The sequence below is a fragment of the Mobula hypostoma genome, chromosome 4 (genome assembly GCF_963921235.1).
Source record: "Mobula hypostoma chromosome 4, sMobHyp1.1, whole genome shotgun sequence".
NCBI classification, from domain to species: Eukaryota; Metazoa; Chordata; class Chondrichthyes; order Myliobatiformes; family Myliobatidae; genus Mobula; species Mobula hypostoma.
In genome coordinates this window covers 18,918,009-18,942,120 of record NC_086100.1, presented here as the reverse complement: position 1 = coordinate 18,942,120, position 24,112 = coordinate 18,918,009, and the positions used below count along the sequence as shown (strand labels likewise).

Sequence of the window (24,112 nt, the reverse complement as noted above, 5' to 3'; positions counted from 1 at the left end):
TTCTAACTCTTGACTCCTCATCTTTTTTTCTCCAGTCCTAATGAGGGGTCCCAGTCCAAAACGTCAACTATACTCTTTTCCATAGATGCTGCCTAGTTTGCTGAGTTCCTCCAGCATTTTGTGTGTATTGCTTAGATTTCCAGCATCTGCAGATCTTCTCTTGTTTTTAAATTTAATTTTCTTTCAGATTTTGGTAATAAATATCTAATTGTAATTGGATGCTTTTAGATCTCAGCCTTGAGATTAGGGGATATGGTGACTGCCTTTGCTGTTTTTAACATGTTTTTCCCAGAGTAATGAGGAAATCTTTTCTCAGTGTCCCTTTTATTTTGTGCTTCAAGCATGGATGCTATGCTTTACTGCATCCTGGTTAAATTTTAACCTCAGCATAAATTCAAGTGTCATTTGGCTTCCAGCAATCAGATTGAAAGCATATTTGGCTTGTTAGGGAAAAGGCAATTCGGGATTTGATATTGTGTAATGAACCAGATTTGATTGGGGAGTTGAATGTAAAGGAATCTTTGGGAAGCCGTGATCATAATATGATAGGATTCATCCTGCAGTTTGAGAGGGGGAAACTGAAGTCAGATATATTAGTATGTGGAGCAAAGGGAATTACAGAGGCATAAGAGAGGAGTTGGCTAAAGTTGATTGGGAGCGGACACCAGCAGAGATGATGGCAGAATAGAGTTTCTTTTGTTAGGCTGGAGTTTCTGGGCACAGGGTAGATACATCCCAAAGACAAAGGAGTGTTCTTAAGGGAGGAAGAGGCAACTGTAGCTGACAAGGGAAGTCAGCGACAGCATTAAACCAAAAGAGAGGGTATATATCAAAACATAGTGGGAAGTTAGAGGATTGGAAAGCTTTTAAACACAAAAGGCAGCAAAGAAGCCATAAAAGAGAAGATGAAATATGAAGGTAAGCTAGCCAATAATATAAAAGATGATGCCAAAAGATTTTTCAGCTATATAAAGTGTAAAATAGAGACGAGAATGAATGCCAGACTGCTGGACGCTGGAGAGGTAGTAAGGCTGGACAAAGAAATGGCGATAAACTGTGGTAAACACTGGATACCAGAAATTGTAGTGTGTGAGGGGACAGAAGTGAGTATAGTTGCTTTTACTGAAGAGAAGGTGTTTAGGAAGCTAAAAGATCTAAAGGTAGATAAATCGCTTGGACCAGATGGACTGAACCCTAGGGTTCTGAAGGAGATGTCTGAAGAAATTGTAGGGGTATTAATACGGTCAGCCCTCCTTATCTGCGAGTTCCGCATGCGTGAATTCAACCAACCGCGAATCGAGAAAACCTGGAAGTGCTCTTCCAGCACTTGTTGTTCGAACATGTACAGACTTTTTTCTTGTCATTATTCCCTAAACAATACAGTATAACAATTATTTACATAGCATTCACATTGTATTAGGTATTATAAGTAATCTAGAGATGATTTAAAGTATACGGATGTGCGTAGGTTATCGTGGATCGGGATCGGAAAAAAACCGGAAGTTCTCTTACTAAGTAAGTTGGAACAGCTACGTCGGTATTATTTAGCGTCAGTTAGTCTAACGTTTGTCTTAATATATAGTATATATTTTACCTTTCTATGCATATAAAACACTTAAGAAACGCATGTTTCAGTGCCAGGCTCGGGAACAGAAATTCCCGAGTTCGATCCAGTGACAGAGTGCTCCTGAGCGCGCTGTTCATCCCTGTCGGGTTGATGTGAAGGATCAAAAACCCAAAACCCCAAAACCCCAAAACCCAATAATTAAACCACTGCGTTGCTTAGTAATAATTGTAGCTTTCATCGGGGCAGGGATTTTCTCACTTTATCCTTTAAAATTGTTCCGATTGTTGACCGACTGTAGCCTAACGCTTTTCCAATGACCGATGGCGTATAACCTCTTTCCGATCGCTTTATTATTTCCACTTTATTTTAAATCACGATCGTGATTATTTTCGTGAACAGAAACACTGCGGATTCAGAGCTCTGCTGCTGGGTCCTAATGTCCACTGCACTGGGACTGGTTAAATAAGGTCCGGGGTTCCACTGGGTCCTAAGGTCCACCGCATTGAGACAGGTTGAATAAGGGACTTGAGCATCCGCGTTTTTTGGTATCCGCGAGGGGTCCTGGAACCAATCCCTCGCGGATAAGGAGGGCTGACTGTAGTGACTCTTTAAGAATCACTAGATTCTGGAATGGTTCCAAGGACTAGAAAATTGAACATGTCTCTCCACTCTTTAAGAAGGGAGGGAGGCAGAAGCAAGGTTTATAGGCTCATTAGACTGACCTCAATGGTTGGGAAGATGTTGGAGTCCATTATTAAGGATGAGGGTTCAGGGTGCTTGCGGGTACATGATAAAATAGGCCGAAGTTAGCTTGGTTTCATTTAGGGGAAATCTAGCCTGACAAATCTATTGGAATTGTTTGAGGAAATTAGGGGCAGGATAGACAAAGGAGAGTCAGTGGATGTCGATTTCAGAGGGCGTTTGAGAGGTGCCACAAATGAGGCTGCTTAATAAAATAAGAACCCAGAGTATTACAGGAAAGATACCAGCATGGATAGAAGATTGACTGACTGGCAGAAGGCAGAGTGGGAATAAATGGGGCCTAATTTTATTGGCTGCCTGTGAGTATTGTTTCCTGGTGGTCAATGTTGGGACCACTTTTTTTCACATCAGCAATTTGGATGACGGAATTGATGCCTTTGTGGCCAAGTTTGTGGACAATATGAAGATAGGTGGAGGGGCAGATAGTGTTGAGGATGCAGGATTCTGCAGAAGGACTCAGATTAAGAGAATAGGCAAAGAAGTGGCAGATCAAATACAGCATAGGGAACTGTAATGCCATGCATTTTGGTAGAAGGAATAAAAGTGTAGACTATTCTCTACATGAGGGGAAAATTCAAATATCAGAGGAGCAAAGGGACTTGGGAGTCCTCATGCAGGATTCCCTAAAAGTTAACTTGCAGGTTGAGTTGGTGGTGAGGAGGGCAATTACAATGTTCGCATTCATTTTGAGAGGACTAGAGTATACAATCAAGGCTTCATAAGGTATTGGTCAATCTGCACATGGAGTATTGCAAGCAGTTTTGGGCCCCTTATCTAAGAAAAGATGTGCTGGCATTGGAGAGGGTCTAGAGGAGGTTCACGAGAATGATTCTGGGAATGAAAAGATCGATGTTTGAGGAGTGCTTGATGACTCTGAGCCTGTGCTTGCTGGAGTTTAGAAGAATGGGGTGGGGTTGGTAATCTCATTGAAGTTGATACTGAATGGTCAAGATAAAGTGGATGTGGAGAGGATGTTTCTTATAGTGGGGGAGTCTCGGACCAGAGGGTACTGCTTCAGAATCGAGGGATATCCATTTAGAACAGTGAGGAGTTTCTTTAGCCACAGGGTGGTGAATCTGTGGAATTCTTTGCCCCTGGTGACTGTGGCAGTCAAGTCATTTGATATATTTAAAGTGGAGGTTGATAGATTCCTGATTAGTCAGAGCGAAAAAGGTTATGGTGTTGGCGCGTGGCCAAGTGGTTAAGGCATCACTAGTTCGAGCCTCAGCTGAGGCAGCTTGTTGTGTCCTTGAGCAAGGCACATTGCTCTGCGACAACACCGGTGCCAAGCTGTATCGGCCCTAGTGCCCTTCCCTTGGACAACATCTGTGGCGTGGAGAGGGGAGACTTGGAGCATGGGCAACTGCTGGTCTTCCATACAACCTTGCCCAGGCCTGCGCCCTGGAAACCTTCCAAGGCAGAAATCCATGGTCTCATGCGACTAACGGATGCCTATAAATAATATAAAAAGGTTACGATAGGGTCCTTTAAGAGACTGCTGGACAGGTACATGGAGCTCAGAAGAATATAGGGCTATGTGTAACCCTAGGTAATTTCTAAGATAAGGACATGTTGGGCATAGCTTTGTGGTCTGAAGGGCCTGTATTGTGCTGTAGGTTTTCTATGTTCAATGTTTCTATGTTACAGTGAGAAGACAAGAAAATGATGATGAGAAGGATAATAAGTCAGCCATGATGGAATGGCAGATTCAGTGGGACAAATGGCCTAATTCTGCTGCTTTGTTGTATGGCCTCTAACTTAATAATTTGTAGCATCGGCATCTTGCCCCTGAAGCGAGTTTATAAGAAGTTTATGCTGTCACATTCTCTGCAAACTATTTCTACTCAGTCTGCTGAGATTGGATTACCCTGCATGATTTTTCCACCCAGTATACATAGTGACCTTGCTGTGAACCACTGGCTATGCCCTCAAGGAAACTCCATTGTTTAATTTTCTCCTGTATCATACCAAACTTTGAAAAATATTTCTGTGAAGCTTTATTTCATAGGAAAAATATATTAATTTATTTTTCTTATATACATTTCATAAAAGTATAACGTGGAAGTGAAATTTTTGTCTTGCTAAAATAGGAGAGGAAATTATATTTTTATTTGTATTTCTTAGCAATTGTAATATCTCTTTGATATAGGGCATAAGACATACAGTGATGCTTGAAAGTTTGTGAACCCTCTAGAATTTACTCTATTTCTGCATAAGTATGACCTAAAGTGTGATCAGACCTTTGTGTAAGTACTAAAACTAGATAAAGAGTAACTAATTAAATAAATAACACAAAAAACATTATACTTATTGAGAAAAATGATCCAATATTACATGTATTTGTTGGAAAAAGTATATGAATCTTTGCTTTCAGTAACTGGTGTGACCCCCCCCCTTGTACAGCAATAACTTCAAACAAACATTTCCAGTAACTGTTGGTCAGTCCCGCACATCGGCTTGGAGGAACTTTACGCCATTCCTCCTTACGAAACTGCTTCAACTCTGGGATGTTGGTGGGCTACCTCGCATGAACTGCTTGCTTCAGATCCTTCCACAACATTTCTATAGGATTAAGGTCAGGACTTTGACTCAGCCATTACAAAACATGAATCTTCTTCTCTTTAAACCATTCTTTTGTTGACCTATTCATGTCTTTTGGATCATTTTCTTGTTGCATTATCCAAATTCTATTAAGTTTCAGGTGACAGACTGCTACCCTGACATTCTCCTGTAAAATGTCTTGACACAATGTTGAATTAATCGTTTGGACAATGATTGCCCAAACCATGATGCTCCTTCTATTGTACTTTGAAGTTGGGATGAGGTTTAGGTGTTGCTGTACAGTGCCCTTTTTCCTTCAAACATAACAATGTACATTTCTGCCAAAAAGTTCAACTTTTGCCTCATCTGTCCACAGAACATTGTCCCAGAAGCATTGTATATCATCCAGGTGGTCTTTTGAAAACTTGAGACGTGCAGCAATTTTTGTTTTTTGGGAGAGCAGTGGTTTCTTTTGTGGTTTCCTTCCATAAACACCATTCTGATTCCTTGTTTTTCTTATAGTGGACAGATGAACAGAGACTTCAGCAAGTTCTAGAAATTTCTTCAGGCCACTTACTGTTACCTTTGGTTTCTTTTTCACCTTCTTCAGCATTGCACGTTGTGCTCTTGGTGTGATCATTGCAGGATGCTACCTGGGGAGAATAGCAACGGTACTGAGTTTCCCCCATTTGTAGACAATTTCTCTTACTGTGGACTGATGAACACTCAGGTCTTTAGAAATGCTTTTGTAGCCTTTTCCAGCTTAATGCATCTCTACAATTCTTCTTCTAAGGCCTTCTGAAAGTTGTTTTCATTGAGACATGGTGCACATAAACAGATCTTTCTTGAGAAGAGCAGGCTCTGTCAGTAAACTGACTTTGTGTAAACACAAAATACTCTGCAGATGCTGGGGTCAAAGCAACATTCACAACACGCTGGAGGAACTCAGCAGGTCACGCAGCATCCGTGGAAACGTTGACTGATCGTTTCCACGGATGCTGCCCGAGCTGCTGAGTTCCTCCAGCGTGTTGTGAGTGTTGCAATTGACTTTGTGTGCCTTTTTAAAAGGGCAGGACACCTCTACAACCCACACCTGCAATCTCATCTCATTGATTAGAGCACCTGACTCGAAATAGCTTTTGTAGAAGGCATTACCTCAGAAGTTCACGTACTTTTCCCAACAAATACATGTAATATTGGATCATTTTCTCAATAAATAAATGAACCAGTATAATGTGTTTGTGTTATTTATTTAATTGGGTTCTCTTTATCTAGTTTTAGGACTTGCATGAAAATCAGATCACATTTGAGGTCATACTTATACAGAAATAGAGAAAATTCTATAGGGTTCACAAACTTTCTAGCACCACTGTAGGACATGGGACTCTCAAACCCATTCAATTTTCCAATAATCAGAAAAAAAATAATGTAGATCCCTACTGCTGCCAATGCACAAGAGACCTTTATTTTCATGTTTACCAGCTCTTCATTTTATTAAAAGATTGTGCAACGTACTTAGTGAGCAAGTTATTTTTTACTTTTATTAAACATACAGCTCTTAACACCAATTAGAAGGTTGCTTGTTTGTGCCAATCTGAAGCTTTTATTGTGCAGTTGAGAAAGATGTTTCAAATTTGGGAGAAGGGAATGAGGCTGTGAGCAATGAATCATGCACCGAAACTCTCCCTGTATTATTTGTACAGACCCTTCCCCCAACCCCAAGGAAGAGTTAGTGTTATCTGCTACTAAAATTTTAGGAAACAGATGAAGTATTCTCTTCCATACAGAAGGCCTTGTGTTCTAACAATTAGATCAACTGGAATCTCTATTGATCTAGGAAGTCTGGTCGCACCGGATATTCATTTTACAACTGTTGAGGTCTATTTTCCTGAATGTTAGATGTCCTTGATATTTTCAAATGAAGCAATGTAAGACTGAAATGAGCAGCAATCTTTTTTCAGTGATCTAAGGAAAAAGGAATTTATGATATACTGTATTTGTACAGTGCTTGTACCATTTTTCTGGGAATAGTTGGGAAATAATCAGAATACTTTTTTTTGACTTATTTATAGAGCACTATAAATAAGTGCTCTGAACTAAATACAAACGCTTTAGTTCAAATTGATTTACAAATGCAAATATAAAGATAAAAAAAACAAATGTTAGTTAAAAGCAAGGTTAAATTATTTATTTTGAGCTGACTTTAAAAGTGTCAACTGATTTGACACTTTTAAATGTCAGCTCAAAATAAATAGTTTAACCTTGCTTTTGTTTTACGTATTGAATCCCATTGTTTAGTTTTTCAAAAAAAAGCTGACCTGTCAATTTCTTTTGAGGGAGATTGTTTAAATTTAAGAGACTGGTGGGAGAAGACCTGAGAGCTTGAGCAGTGTTTAAAAACAAAAGCAATTCTGTGATGTACGTCGGTCCCAGATCATTGAGAGTAGTAGAGTTACTAGGACTTGTTTGCACACCTCAATTGTCTGTCGCAGAGTCATAGAGCAATACAACACAGATCCAAGCCCTTTGGCCCAACCAATCCATGCTGACTATGCCTGCCCATCTGATTCCAATTTCTTGCATTCGGCCCAGCCCGGTAGGGGTGGGGGGGTCGGGGGGAAGAAAGGTAAAATGTTAGGAGGTGCATGTGCCTATCCAAGTGCTTCTTAAATGATATTACATTATACCCGCCTTCATTACTTCTGGCAGCTCGTTCCGTATGCTCACCACCCTTTGTGTAGAAAAAGTTGCCCCTTTTTAATCTTTTCACTCTGTCCCTGAAGCTATGCTTCCCCCCGACAGTTTTGGATTCCCCAACTCTGGGGAAAAGACTGCTATCTCCCACCTTATCTGGTCTGTCATAGATTTAAACACCTGTGACCCGGTGTCAAGGATGGCCCTTGCAAAGATTCCCTCAATCCGTAGGGACACGCTGGAGCGGGGTTCCACTAATCCGTCCGGAATAAGGGCTTGGGCTTGGGCTTGCAGGGGTCTCATGGCAGATTTCGGAGAATGTGTTCCTCCAGAGACTCCAGTCCGTTCCCTCACTGAGTCTCTCCTCAGTTTCCCGACACCTCTCCCTTCTTAGTCGCCCGGGGGCTTGCCCTCCGCCGGGCGTCTTGTCTCTCACAATCCCTCCAGAAGTGTCCCTCTTCCCCACAGCTGTAGCACACCTCCTGCCGCTCACATTCCCACCGGAAATGCTCTTCTTTCCCACATTTATAGCACACGTACCCACCACCCCTCTCCTCCCGGGATGCCCGCCACTCCCAGCCCTCTGGGCGGCCCGTCCCCTGAAGAGGGCGCTCTCCCTGTCAATCCACTCATGTGAGGGGTCCCTACCCACCTGGGACCCCTTGGGTCGCTCAGCTGTCAACCCAGCCACCACCTCCTGTACCGCTGAGGATTGTCCCCGGTGGCCAGAATCCTCTTTCCGGCCCAACGCGCTCTCATCCTCCCGTACCTCTCTAATCAGCTGACTGAATGATGGAGGGGGGCTCCTTTTATAGGACTGCCAGAGACTCAAAGCCACGTGGTCCTCCCCCAGGGAACCCCTAGATATCTGATTCATCCTCAACTTCACCACCTCGTCCGCCTTCACTACCCCTCGGCGCCACAACCCATTAAGCATTACCTCCAGCCGAAAAATGTATTCTGAGAGCTTTTCCCCTCTTCCCTGCCGCATGTTTTGAAGCTCTCCTAAGAGCTTCCAGGAACCTCCCATCAATCCAAACGCACCCTCCAAAGCTTCCAGATACTCTGCCAGGGAAGTCGAAGGCTATTCAGCTTTCAGCCCCCGGACAACACCAGCCGCCACTCCCCGCAAACTTTCCACCAATCTCTGTCTCTTTTCCTCATCCGAGCCTGGCCAGTCCCCTAACAACTGGGACGTGTTTTCGATCCATGTCTCATAATCGTCCTCCCCTTCCAGGGTGGGCATGGTTCCTGAGAAAATTCTCAGTGGGCGGGGCCCCTCGGCCCTTCTCACCAGGAATGTCATGGCGGCTGCCAACTCAGAGGTCCTCACCTCTAGCTGGGGGACGGGGCCTAACCAATCCTTCCCACTCTGACCCCTCTTGCTCCTCTTCCCTCATTACCCCGAGAACTTGTTCCCTCGCAAATTCCTTCAACCCTCCATCACTGGCTAATGGCATCTTTCCTGGTGTCTCATCTAACTCCTCCTCTGGTGTCTCCTCACATTCGTCCTCCGGGAGGGTGTGAAGGCTCAATGGCCCCACCTCCCCCGGGACGCTGACCGTCACTGGCAGTTCCAACGTCATGATGTCAGCACTTGTACGAACCAACACCCAGCTGGATTCCACTTCTTTACCGCACCTTCAAGCTATCAGTTCTACTTTGCCGGTAGCTTTAATCAGACTCAACCCACGCACCAGCACTTCTTCCGAAGTGTGGAAATCCACCCCACTTAACACGCACGCATGATTAACCGGTACATCCTCGAACTCACACCAGCTTACAATCTTATCCCAGTCCATCTCCGCACTACTTAAGGTGGTGATTTATACAGTTTACACGGAATTCAATCCCGGATGAGCCCCCACAAATGTAACGCTCAGGTCTATCAGCTCGTGTTTATCTAGAGGAAACACCGTTTGCCCGCCAAACCATGTCTCACGGTTGCGTCATTGCTGTGTAACACTGCCTGGTACAAACTCACACATAAAATATCAGACAGCACACAATGTACGATTTACAGATTACACTTTATAAATCTTACTGGAACTATATAATTAATAGAGATACAATATAAAAGGGAAAGTAAAAGGTGCCAGACTTAACAGAGTTCAACCACTTCATGCACAACAGTTAGAGCTCAATTAACGGGATCCTCTTTCCATCATGCAATCCCCTCTGACCCTCTCGACTCGCCGCTCGGGACCAACCACGGTGGTCAGCCAGAGCGCTTCCAGCACGTCCGTCCTCTTCGGGTCTCCTCCCGAAAAGCCCGCCAAACCACACAGTTCCCAGCCATATGAGACAGAATATCACCCACAAAAAGAATAACATGGACTCTCATTGGTTCGTTCCCTCTCTTATCAATACTATAACCCAAACAAGCAGAGAGAGAGAACTCCTTACATTGCAGTTATTATTACAGAAAAGCCATTTTTTAAAATAACATAACAAAGAAGCCATTTTGTTAGCCTTCGCAGTAACGTAAAAGAAGCAACCCCTTACATTGGTGTGATGGACAAACAATAATAAGAAGTGTGGAATAACATTTCAAAGCACATTAGATTGCCCAGATTTTGTTGGAAGTGTTGACATATCCCTTCCATGTTTCTGCTCTGTGCTCTATGACTATGAAATGCATACAACAGCTAAAGTGAGTTTTTAAATTTGAATGTTTCAAAATGTTTTTCAAAAAAAGTTTGGAAGTAAATTTATTATCAAAGTATATGTATGTCACCATACACAACCCTGGGCATACTCAATGAATCTATAGAATAATAACTGTAACAGAATCAATGAAAGACTGCCCAGCTTAGGTGTTCATTCAGCCAGTGTGTAGAAGACAACAAAACATTTATGATTTTTAATTTAAGATAAATATTTTACAGCTCTTGAATATATTTCTCAATGTTTATAATGCCAAAAATCATGGGTGTTTGACAATTTTCTTACATCATGGTTAGGATTTGGTCTAACTCTCACACTCAATTCATGTGTTATAAATGGCCAAGGCAATGCATGGGCATTTACCATGAAGGATTGAGGCAGCTTTCAACCCCAAGTTCCTGTTAGATGTTCACATTGGTTAAGTTCATTCTTTGTTCTGTGTTCAATGGCAAGGCTATTGGCCCACCGCTGACCACAAGTTCATAGCTAACATACGTTTCCAGGAATCTTTCCTGTAATGAGATCATACTTCTAATTTCTATTGTTTTTGTTAAATGTTGCAGCTGGACAGCAAAATATGATAGTCAAACAGGAAGCAAATGGATTGAGTAAAAAGGATTTTGCTTTCACTATACAAGGTGCACATTATCTTGTGCACATTAGAGGACGTCTGTTGTGTCTTAAAAATCCCCCAGAGCCACTGGTTTATTCAGAACATAGACCTGACTCAAATGGAAAGTTTATCAAGTCTATCCCCCACATACGAGTATTGTTACTAAACACTTCACACTCACCTATTAGCCGTGCATCTAGTCAAAGCAATAAACTTGGCAACTCCACGTACTTATTGATTTCTTAAGTTTGTAAAATAAAAGTTCTTCACAAGCAGACAAAAAGTGAAACTTGTCCAACGTCAGATGCCGTGACTGTAGTGATGAAGTACTCTCTACCTTGCATGCTGATAAATAAGCAGAGGAACAGAACAATCCTGAGTGCATTGCTCGAATGAAATATAGTTTCATATAGTCTGATTGACTTGCACAAACCTAATCCACCTGACCATTTACTGGTCACATTTTTTCAGCTCCACAGATATAACTCAGGGACATGAAATGAAAAAAAAACAAATAAGCGCCAATAGGATCTGGGATTTATTCTTCAATCCCATTATAACTACATAATTTAAAATAGATAACTTGCCCACGTAATGTGCAACCACATGCAGAAAATTGCAAGCTGCAATTGTGGCACAATTGTTGTGGCAGCTGTAGTAATCACACTTCTGTTTCAAATAGAATTTAAGATTATATTTGTTGTTCCAAAAGTGCTTTCTCTATATCTGACTGGTTGATTGCAATGAATAGGTAATGTTCTTCCTTTATTTAAGGAGGACAGCAGGTATAAACTAGGTAACCACTGGCCAGTGAGGTGAGCCTTGTCTCTGAAGTGGGAAATTATTGGAAAAAATTGAGAGTTGCAGCATTAAGACATGAACTATTAGGATTCAGAATCAGGTTTAATATCACTGGCATATGTTGTGAAATTTGTTAACTTAGCAGCAGCAGTACAATACGATACATGATAAATATAGAAAAAAATTGTAGTAAGTACATGTATATTAGATAGTTAAATTAAGGATAGTAATGCAAAAACAGAAATACTTTATACTTTATTGTCGCCAAACATTGGTACTAGAACGTACAATCATCACAGCGATATTTGATTCTGCGCTTCGTGCTCCCTGGAGTACAAATCGATAGTAAATATTAAAAATTTAAATTATAAATCATAAATAGAAAATATAAAAGGGAAAGTAAGGTAGTGCAAAAAACCGAGGCGCAGGTCCAGATATCTGGAGGGTACGGCCCAGATCGGGGTCAGGATCCGTTCAGCAGTCTTATCACAGTTGGAAATAGAAATGCAGTAGTGCTCATAGGTTTCAATGTCCATTTAGAAATCAGAAAGCAGAGGGGAAAAAGCTGTTCCTGAATTGCTGAGTATGTACCTTCAGGCTTCGGTACTTCCTTCCTGTTGATAACAATGAGGAGGGGGCATGTCCTGAATGATGGGGGTCCTTAATAATGGACGCCGCTTTCCTGAGGCACTACTCCTTGATGTCTTGGATACTATAGAGGCTGGTACCAGTGATGGAGCTGACTAATTTTACAACTTTCTTTTGATCTTGTGCAGTTTGCTCCCTCACCTCCTCCCCTCCCATGGTACAATATTTCAATGTATATGTGACAGACGAAGCTAATCTGACATCCTCTCACTAATTTTATTGAATTTTCTTGAGGTAATGGAGATTGATGAAGGTAGTGCAGTAGATGTTTTCTGCATGAACTAGTTTGACAAGGTCCCACCTGGTAGGCTTGTCCAGAAAGTTAAGGCATCTGCGATCCAAGGCAAACTGGCTAATTGGATCAAAAGGTACAATGCTGCGTGACTCCGACTAAAATTGACTTGGTAATGGGAGGCAGAGAATAGTGGTGGAAGGGGGCATTTTTCTAATTGGTAATCCTTGACTAGTGGTGTCTTGTAGCTATTGATGCTGGGTCTTTACTGTCTGTGATATTTCGTGGATAGGAATGTGGGAGATGTGGTTAGTAAGTTTGCGGATGCCAGGTATACTTGGCTTTCCCATGATTTGGTGTAAAGATAGACAGCTTTACAACTAAAACCTGTTTTGAAAGGGGTGTGTGTGTGTGTGTGTGAGACACAAGCCACTGCACGGGATGTACCATCGCCAGATATCAGAGCTGGCTGATGAAAGAAGGTCCTACTACCAATGGCTGGAAGTGGCAGGGCTGAGGGACAGCACAGAGGCGCTGCTCGTGGCTGCACAAGAACCGGCACTAAGCACAAGAGCAATAGATGCAGGGGTCAGTCACACCAGACAAGACCCAAGATGCAGACCGTGCAAGGAATACACTGAAACCATCCAGCATGTAGTGGCAGGGTGCAAGATACCAGTACGGACAGCATACACTGAACGGCAGGAATTGTGTACAGGAACATCTGCGCTGTGTGTGGATTGGACAATCAGAATCAGGTTTATTATCACCGGTATATGACGTGAGATTTGTTAACTTAGCAACAGCAGTTCAATGTAATACATATTACAGAACGGAAAAAAAGATCAATTACAGTATATGTATATTGAATAGATTAAAAATCATGCAAAAAACTGAAATAATATATATTAAAAAAGTGAGGTAGTGTCCAAGGATTCAGTGTCCATTTAGGAATCGGATGGCAGAGGGGAAGAAGCTGTTCCTGAATCACTGAGTGTGTACCTTCAGGCTTCTGTATTTCCTACCTGATGATAACAGTGAGAAAAGGGCATGCCCTGGGTGCTGGAGATCCTTAATAATGGACGCTGCCTTTCTGAGACGCCGTTCCTTGAAGATGTCCTGGGTACTTTGTAGGCTAGTACCCAAGATGGAGCCAGCTAAACTTAAGACCCTCTGCAGCTTCTTTCGGTCCTGTGCAGTAGCCCCTCCATACCAGACAGTGATGTAGCCTGTCAGAATGCTTTCCATGGTACATCTATAGAAGTTTTTGAGTGTTTTTGTTGACATACCAAATCTCTTCAACTTCCTAATGAAGTATAGCAGCGGTCTTACCTTCTTTATAATGCATCGATATGCTGGGACCAGGTTAGGTCCTCAGAGATCCTGACACCCAGGAGCTTGAAACTGCCCACGCTTTCCATTTCTGATCCCTTTAGGAGGATTGGTATGTGTTCCTTCGTCTTACCCCTCTGGAAGTCCACAAACAGCTCTTTTGTCTTACTGACATGGACTGCCAGTTTGTTCCAGTGACACCCCTCCACTAGTTGGCATATCTCACTCCTGTACGCCCTGTCTTCACTACCTAAGGTTCTAACAACAATGGTTGTATCATCAGCAAATTTATAGATGGTACTTGAGTAATGCGTGGCCACACAGTCATGGGTATATAGAGAGTAGAGCAATGGGCTAAGCACACACCCCTGAGGTGCACCAGTGTTGATCGTCAGCGAGGTGGAAATATTATCACCAATCTACACAGATTGTTGCCTTTTTGAAGCAAGTGAGAACTTCCACCTGTAGCAGTGAGGTTGAAAATGTCCTTGAATACTTTCGCCAGTTGGTTGGCACAGGTTTTCAGAACCTTACCAGTACTCCATCGGGACCTTCTGCCTTGCGAGGGTTCACTCTCTTTAGAGACAGCCTAACAATCGGCCTCTGAGACAGAGATCACAGGGTCAACAGGTGCAGCAGGGAGCTTCACAGTTGTAGTTATATTCTCCCTTTTAAAGCGGCGTAGATAGAAGGCGCTGAGTTCATCTGGTAGTGAAGCATTGCTGCCATTCATGCTATTTGAGATTCGCTCAGTAGGAACTAACGTCTTGCAAACCCTGCCAGAGTTGTCGTACATCTGATGTCACCTCCAACCTCATTCGAAATTGTCTCTTCACCCTTGAAATAGCCCGCTGCAACTCACACCTGGTTTTCTGGTACAGGCCTGGGTCGCCAGACTTGAATACCACAGATCTAGCCTTCAGCAGGTGTATCTTCTGATTCATCCCCACAGGTTTTAATGAAGTCGGTAACAACTGAAGCATACTCATCCAGGTTCGAAGATGAATCCCTGAATACAGTCCAGTCCACCAATTCAAAGCAGTCCTGTAGGTGCTCCTGTGCTTCCCTTGTCCATACCTTCTTGGTCCTCACTCCTAGTGCTGCAGTCTTCAGTCGCTGCCTATACTCAGGGAGTAGAAGTACAGCCAGGTGATCAGACTTCCCAAAATGGGGGCGTGGAATAGCACGATAGGCATTCTTGATGGTGGTGTAGCAATGGTCCAGTGTCTTGTTTCCTTTAGTATTGCAAGTGATCTGTTGGTGGTAATTGCTTAGTGATTCTTTTCAGACTGGCCTGGTTAAAATCTCCCAAAACAATGGTGAAGGTGTTAGGATGCGCTGTTTCATGCATGTTGATCGCATTGGTCAGATCATCTAAAGCCTGATTGACGTTGGCCTGAGGTGGAATGTATACTGTTACCAAATGACCCTGGGGAACTCCTGTGGTTGGTAAAAAGGACGGCACTTAACTGCTAGATACTTCAGGCCTGGTGAGCATAATTGGGACTGCTCTGATATACTTGTGCACCAGAAGAGTTGATTTGAGTCATACTTCTCCACCTCTGCTTTTAAGAGACTATCGATCTATGCTGACAGCGTAAACCTATCGATCTGAATCGCTGCATCTGGTATGGAATGGGTTAACCAGGATTCTGTGAAACAAAGGACTCACGTGGTCCTAATGCCCCTGATTTAGCACCCTAACTCTGAGATCATCAATTTTATTCACCAGAGACTGCACGTTTGCCAGCGAGATAGTTGGTATTGGGAGTTTTAAAACCCCGTTTCCGTAAACACACTTGTATCCATGATCTACAGCCACGTTTCCTCCGTGAAATCCTCACGGACGCTTTCATCCACAATCAGTGTTGCTGTCATCAGTTTTAAGCAGCGGTAATTTATTTAAATGCATTATGACATCTTTGTTGACTGTACTGACCTTGGAAGCAGTTGGGCTTTTTAAGCTGTGTCAGGCTGAAATGAGAATATTTAATCGATCCATTGAGAGTACTGCTGCTACTTAAGTTGTCCCTAGGCACCCCGGAAGTAGACTAAATGGGGAAGAACCCGAGAAGATAGTGGAGAATGACAGAGCTCAGATCCTGTGGGACTTCCAAATACAGACCGACCAACCAGACATAGTAATACTGGACAAGGAACAGAAGAAAGCAATAGTAATATGTGTGGCAATCCCGAATGACAGTAAATCAGGAAGAAAGAATATGAGAAGCCGGAGTAATACCAGGGCTTAAAAGAGCAGTTAGAAAGGATGTGGTTGAAGCCAGAGTAATCCCGGTGGTGATAGGAGCACTTGGAGCTGTGACACCTGGACTGGGAGAGTAGCCCCAACAAATCCCGGGAACAGCATCTGAGATTTTGGCCAGAAGAGCACAGTACTAGAGACAGCAAAGATACTGTGGCGAATGCGCAAGCTCCCAGGCCACCGGTAGAGGACCTGAGATTGAGGGAAAAATACACATACACACCACCCATCAGGGGCGAGAGAAAAAAATATATATCAAATAATGTTCTAAGCTTTCATAATTTTCTAGCACTATTATTAAAAATAACACTGAATGGCAATCACAGATTTGACAAACTGTTTTGGTGTCATGTTGAAATCTGCAATTTACGATTCTTGAGCTTAAACTTCCCAGGAGGAGAGAATCACTTACCAAAAAGTAATGTTTTTCCTCAATCTCTTACTAAAATCTAATGCAGTGGCATTGTTGGAGAGGAGAGTGGTACACAACCTTGCACAGGTTTTGGAATTTTATTAGCTAACTTAATTTATACCCCTGCATATATGGTCCTGCTCCCCATGATCCCAGTGTACAATTGCTGTTCTGAATTCGAAAATGTATTGTCGGGAGACCTGAGGAGAAAACAATAATATTTGCTGTTTCTTGATTTAAATTTCCTTTCAGTGCTGAATTTCACATAATTTTTTTTATTTTCCAGTTGATATTTTGAAACAAATCACCATTCCATCAGTGTTTATTGGAGCAGCATCAGCTAAGTACCTTGAAGAATTCAGCTATTTCAGAGGGTAAGTCTTTTGTTTTACTTAGTCCTTTCATATTAGTTTAAAGTCGCTTACGAAATTATGACTTCAATCTAGCAAAATTATGAACAAAAGTACATCTTCAGGGAGCAGTGTCTCAGAAAGGCAGCATCCATTAGTAAGGACTTCCAGCACCCAGGGCATGCCCTTTTCTCACTGTTACCATCAGGCAGGAGATACAGAAGCCTGAAGGCACACAGACAGCAATTCAGGAACAGCTTCTTCCCCTCTGCCATCCGATTCCTAAATGGACATTGAACCGTTGGACACTACTTCTTTTAATATACAGTATTTCTGTTTTTTGCAAGTTTTTAATCTATTCAATATACGTATTCTGTAATTGATTTATTATTTTTAAAATTTTTTTTTCCTGTTCTTTATTATGTGTTGCATAATATAAACCTCCACTTTGTATCCTCACTTATTCTGCTACCTGTGTTGGCATATTTTTTCACAGGTCCTCAAGTACTTAATCCATGTACTTCTAAACTTCAAGTTGTGTGAAATATTCACGTCTAACAGGACAAATAGGATTAGCATTGTGGTCGGCATGGATGAAGTGGGCCATAAAAACCCATTCTCTCTGCTCTAGGTTACATTGATTCTATGAACTTACTCATCCAGTTAATGTCAACTTTACATGTGTACCTCAATCTTACTGTCTGGCATTGTTCACCCAAGTTCAAAGTAAATTTATTAAGTTACATGTATGTCACCATATACAACCCTGAGATTCATTTTCTTGTGGGCATACTCAATAAATCATAATAGAATAATAACCATAACAGAATCAATAAAAGCCTACACCTACTTGGGTGTTTAATCATTGTGCAAAAGAAATACAGTAAACTGCAAATACAAAAAGAAAGAAATAATAATAAATAAGCAATAAATATCAGGAACCTGAGATGGAGTCCTTAAAAGTGAGTCCATAAGTTGTGGGAACATTAGCTATCGACTCACTTTCGAGGACTCTTCATCATGGCTTAAGACATTTTCCTAATCTGTGTTAGTTGTGTGCTGTTCATTGAGACAGGTGAATTTTGAAGGTTTTTTTTTAAATCATGCACCACCTCTTGACTTTGTAGTTATTATTTACAGTCATTGTAATGGAAATTGGCCATTGATTATTAAAGTATATGCAGTAAATGTATTATTCTGAATCACTTGGCAGTTACACTACAGTTAGAATGTTGGTTTCGATGGTGATGATAGGAACCTGTGCAGGGAAGCTTTTAAAGTGGAAAAGCTATTGCACATGCCCTATTCCGTGGTACGAGTGATTGTCACGACTGGATTATCACACCTTATGTAGAAAGAGAAACAGTTAACATATTATGTCTTGAGACTTCATCAGAATGGAGAAAAGAAAGCAAGTTAATTTTCAGTAGCAGAGAAGATGGAGTGTAGAACCAAGGAAGTATCTTTGATAGGGTGAGACCAGGAAACTGTCAAAGTGAAGGAGTGTCGATGATGAAAGTGGGAAGGGAATGGGCTGGGAGAGAAATAGAATTAAGGTGAGAAGGAATAAGTTCAGTGGGGCAAGAGGGAGACAGTGCGTCTGATCAAATGGCTTTGCTTTTGAGTCTTCTGCTGAATGTAAAGGTGTACTCGGCAGAGCTGGGGCACTGCAAGGTTGGAAGCTGTGGAGGAATGCTCTTCCTGAGGAAAGGAGATCGATGACTGTGTGGGAGACAGGTGTCTGATACTCTTTGGGGGGTACCATGTCTCAGTGGAAGGTGTCTAAGAATTCAGGTTTGGCTTCAAACAGAGATCAATTCACCAGACCACAAAAACGCCTGTAGTATTGGGTTTGTTGATGAACACGTATATGGTCTTTTTTTGTTTAAAGATGCTGAAGGGATTCTCTGATATGATTTGGATCTGAGATTATATTTAATAAATGGATAAGGGAACAGCACATAGAATGGGGTGGAGTGGAATTCTGAGATGAAGGTGATTAGGGAAAAAATTAATCAGACACTGGGGGAATTGTTCTGATTTTACAGTGATTAGGTGGTAAGTGATGACAGCAGCAGGAAACTTAATACATTTTAGCAACCTATTAGATGAATGTTTGTAAATAAGAAGCAACATGCCACATTTGTAAAGGTCAGGTGAAATGAACTAAATGAATAACTTATAGGGATCTCAAAGAGCTCTCTGCTATAAAATACAGTGCTTTTGTGCAACAGTCAGACAGCTATAGAGTTAATTTTGGTTGGTGGAGGAAGATTCTCTGCCAAAACAATGTAAAATGTGTGAAATATGCACCCAAATACCAAAATAAAAGGTAGTACTTTTTGCTTTCAACATAGTCATCTTGTCCACTGTCTGCAAGGAGTTCGTACGTTCTTCCCATGACCACGTGGATTTTCTCCGGGCACTCCGGTTTCCTCCCACATTCCGAAACATACTGTTAAGTTTGGTATTAGTAAATTTTGGGCATGCTGTGTTAGCATCAATAGTGGTGACATTTGCAGACTGCCCCCAGTATAATCCTCACTGATCTGATATGATACAAAGACACATTTCACTGTTTGTCACACTGAAACATACAAAGCTAATACTTAATCTTTAATATGATCTTTCTTACCTTCACCTTACCTTGTGTTCTCTCCAGTTCCACCCCTCTTCCCTGCAAATTTAATGTTACATATCTTACTGATACGAGTTATAAAAGGGCATCAACTGACATATTAACTCACTGTATCTCTGCATGTCCTCATTATTTCCACCATTCTGCCTTGATTCAATTCAGTTTGACCTCTGCTAATCTAACCCATAATTTTTCTAAAGTGTAATCTAATGTGGATGTAATTCCTTTTACATTTGCAGAAATATTTTTACCCAATGTCAAACTAATGTAGAGGTTGCGAGGAAAGCAATATTTGCTATAAATTGAAAATGAGCTGGGGTACAAAATTAAAACCTGACTTAACCTGACTGCATCCAATATGAATTCAGCTTGAGCATAAAGACTTCTTGTTTATTTATTTATTTAGAGTAATAGGCCTTACTGGCCCAACCAGCCCATGCCGCCCAATTACAGCCAAACGAACAAAAAAACGATTAACTCATACATTTTTAGGATGTGGGAGGAAACTGTAGCAAACAGGGGAAAATCCACATGGGCACAGGAAGAATGTACAGACTCCTTACAAAGAGTGACATAATTGAACCCAGGTGGCTAGTGCTGTAATAGCATTACTGTGCTACCCTGAAACCTGACTTCAGTTCTGTTAAGTCCTGCCTCAATGGACCTAATTGTAAACTGGCTGTTGAATAAAATACTGTGCTTTCGTGCCAGCATAGCCCAGTCTACCTGAGGACTTGATTGTTGATCTGATCTAAACCTAACTGGGATGTTAGATCACAATGGGCTTGGGTCCAATAGCCAGATTAATATTAGCACAATTAATGTTCAGTAATCAAGCTGTATAGACTAAAGGGCTTCTGTAGGTTTCTTTCCTTTTTCAATCTTTTTATTAGTTTCATAAAATATAAACATAACATAATAATAGTACAAAGTTATTGGGAATACATTGTTATACTTAACATGAGTAATTATAGAACCAAATAGTACTTAATTAACAAAACTCCCAATCATATAGGATACCAATGAATAATACAGAACAAAAAAAAATCTGGACAGAAATCACGAAAAAAAACAAAAAAAAAACCCTAAAAAAAAACACTAATCTAAACAGAATTAATCAACTAAACTGAAAAAAAGACCTGGGCTGTTTTAACATCGTAAGAAATGGGAGAAAAGAAAACCTTAGTGTCGACGACTCTGTTCCTCTCAATCAACACTGCAGAGAAGTAAAATAAGTTTGGAAATGGTCAAATTACATCATATGAAAATGCTGAATAAATGGCCTCCAAGTTTTTTCAAATTTAATGAAGGGTCATAAACCACACTTCTAATTTTTTTCCAAATTTAAACACAACATAGTTTGTGAAAACCAGTGAAATACAGTGGGAGGGTTAATCTCTTTCCAATTCAGCAAAATGGATCTTCTAGCCATTAAAGTAAGAAATGCACTCATCCGACGAGCTGAAGAGGTTAAATGATTTGATTCTATCATTGGTAACCCAAAAATAGCAGTAATTGGGTGAGGTTGTAAGTCTATATTCAAAACCATTGAAATAATATCAAAAATATTTTTCCAATATTTTTCCAACAAAGGACATGACCAAAACATGTGAGTCAAAGAAGCTATCTTGGAATGACATCTGTCACATATAGGATTTATATAAGAGTAATAACGAGATAGTTTATCTTTGGACATATGAGCCCTCTGCACTACTTTAAACTGTATCAATGCATGTTTAGCACATATAGAAGATGAATTAACTAATTGAAGAATTTTTTTCCCATTTTTCAATCAGTATAATAATCTTAAGTTCTCTTTCCCAATCAGTTTTAATTTTATTAGATACATCAGGACATAAATTCATAATTATATTATAAATAATTGCTACAACACTTTTCTGAGAGAGGTTTACATCTAAATTTTTTTCCAAAATATCCGTTGGATCTAAGCGTGGAAAATTAGGAGAAACAGTAATTAAAAAGTTTCTAACCTGTAAGTATCTAAAAAAGTGAGATTAACTCGTACATCTTTAGGATGTGGGAGGAAACTGGAGCACACGGGGAAGACCCACATGGGCACAGGAAGAATGTACAGACTCCTTACAAAGAGTGACAGAATTGAACCCAGGTGGCTGGTGCTGTAATAGCATTACTGTGCTACCCTGAAACCTGACTTCAGTTCTGTTAAGTCTTGGTCTCAATTGACCTAATTGTAAACTGGCTCTTGAATAAAGTACTGAGCCTTCGTGCCAGCATAGCCCAGTCTACCTGAGGACTTGATTGTTGATATGATCTAAACCTAATTGGGATGTCAGATCACAATGGACTTGGGTCCAGTAGCCAGATTAATATTGGCACAATTAATGTTCAATAATCAAGCTGTATAGACTAAAGAGCTTCTGTAGGTTTCTGACCCATGGACTTAAGATTCTTGGTGCTCTCCCAAGTGCTCCTGAGCTTTGAGAAATCATTGGCCAGGAGTTCACAGGACCTAGTGGGATGTTGAATTTATTTTATCAGGGAAGTTTTGACGACATCTTTAAATCTTTCCCACTGTCCATCAGTTAGCTTCTTCCTTTTAGGGTTCTTGGGAAAGTGTACCTGTTTTGGGAGTAGGGTTTTGGGCATACAAAGAATGTGGCCGTGGCCTTTCCAAAGCAATAGAATAAATGTAATTCTAGTCTCAAATCTGGGATTGTAAACCTGTGACAGGGCACTAATGTTCGTTTGCTTGAGAATATAGAACGGTACAGCACAGGAACTTCTCCACAATATTGTGCCAAACTTATTAAACTAGTAATCAAATGCCTAACTAAACTAATCCCTTCTGCCTGGACATATCCATATCCCTCCATTTCTTGCCTACCTAGGAGCCTGTTGTGCTATCCTTTGGACTACGCAGAGACAGTGTAGGTGGTATTTCTCCCTCATTCAGGTGCCTATTGCTGACAGTTGAAGCCTCAGAAGCATTTCACAGTGTGTCAAATAAAGCTAATTTCATTTTATGATTTACCATTTACTGGAAATCATGAGTTCTGTGCTGTGTTTAAGGCCTTGACCTTCAAGCCCTCTTTTTCTCAAATGACCAGAATCTGTGCTAGTATCCTGAAGTTGATGAATTTCATCAGCAATATCTGTCTTCACTGAGAGGACTGGTCCACGTTTCCTAGAGTTATCCTGTGGCCCTTTATTTTTGCTCGAATGTTGTACAATGTGGATACGTTATTTAAAAACTTTAATTTTGCTGATATTAAGGGTAGACCCAACATTTTATTTGTGCTGAAAGAAAAGCATATCCTTGACCATAAAGACTTAGCAAAGCATCACTTCAAAGATACTGTAAAGATGTGGAAGAAGGTCTTGTGGTTAGATGAGACTAAAGTAGAACTTTTTTTGACCTCAACACTAAGCCATATGTGTGGCATTAATCTAATACTGCACATTAGCCAGGTAACACTATCTCTATTGTAAAGTATGGTGGAAGTAACATCATACTATGGGGATGTTTTTCAGCAGAGGGACTGGAAGTTTGCTCAGGATTGATGGGAAGATGAATGCAGCTAAATACAGAGATAAGGATTAAAAACTGGCCAACCTCTGCCAGAAAGCTTAAACTGGGGAGGAAGTCCATTTTCAGCAGGGCAATGACCCAAAACACACTGCCAGAGCAACCATGGAGTAACTTCAAATGAAGAAAATTGATTTCCTTAAATGGCCCAGTCAGAGTCCTGACCTGATCGACCATCTCCGGCAAGACCTCAAGATTGCTGTCCACCACTGTTCCCCAACTAACCTGGCACAGCTTGAGCAATTTTGCAAGGAGGAATGGCAAAACTTGCTCCGTATCATGTTGTGCAAATCTAGTAGAGGCATATCCAAGAAAGACTACTGGTTGTAATAGCTGTAAGAGGTGGTTCAATGAAGTACTGAATAAAGGGGGATGAATACTTTGAATTTTTAGTTTTTCATACTTTACTATTTTCCCTGTTTTTTAGGGGGCTCTACTGTAATAAAAGGAGCATGTCATTCACAAATAAAAATTCTCAATTAAATTGATCAAAATCCCTGGTTGTAATATTCATTTATGTGAACAGAGGGTTGGGGGCTGAATACTATTTCAAGGCACTGTACATTTTTCTGGCAAACCACTGCATGACCTTCTACTCAGATATACTGTCTAGTACATAAAGCCCATTTTTGAAATGGCCATCTGCAAACTAGATCCCATTTTGTTTTACACATTTACATCAAAATTGTATTGCCTTTGCACCAAGGTGGCAACAAGATTGTCAGGAATCTTTCTTCATTTGAATTTAAAGACTAAAAGATGAAACTGAATCAGCATTGAGCTAAATTTGCACAATTTTAGTAGATTCAAATTTAGTTGTGTTCTTCCCTTTCCCTAAACAGCTACAATATAATATAACCATATAACAATTACAACACGGAAACAGGCCATCTCGGCCCTTCTAGCCCGTGCCGAACTCTTACTCTCACCTAGTCCAACCGACCTGCACTCAGCCCATTACCCTCCATTCCTTTCCTGTCCATATAGTTGTCCAATTTAACTTTAAACGACAACGTCGAACCTG

General features: G+C 41.1%; 1 protein-coding gene across 2 annotated transcripts in view; it reads left to right on the top strand.

The window, feature by feature from the left end:
• Positions 1-24,112, top strand: part of rnf13 (ring finger protein 13) — a 273,999-nt gene that overhangs the window by 176,440 nt on the left and 73,447 nt on the right. For both annotated transcript variants that reach the window (XM_063045368.1, XM_063045369.1), the window contains one exon: positions 16,819-16,906. In XM_063045368.1, the coding sequence (XP_062901438.1) occupies positions 16,819-16,906 (88 nt within the window). The remainder of the gene's footprint in view (positions 1-16,818; positions 16,907-24,112) is intronic.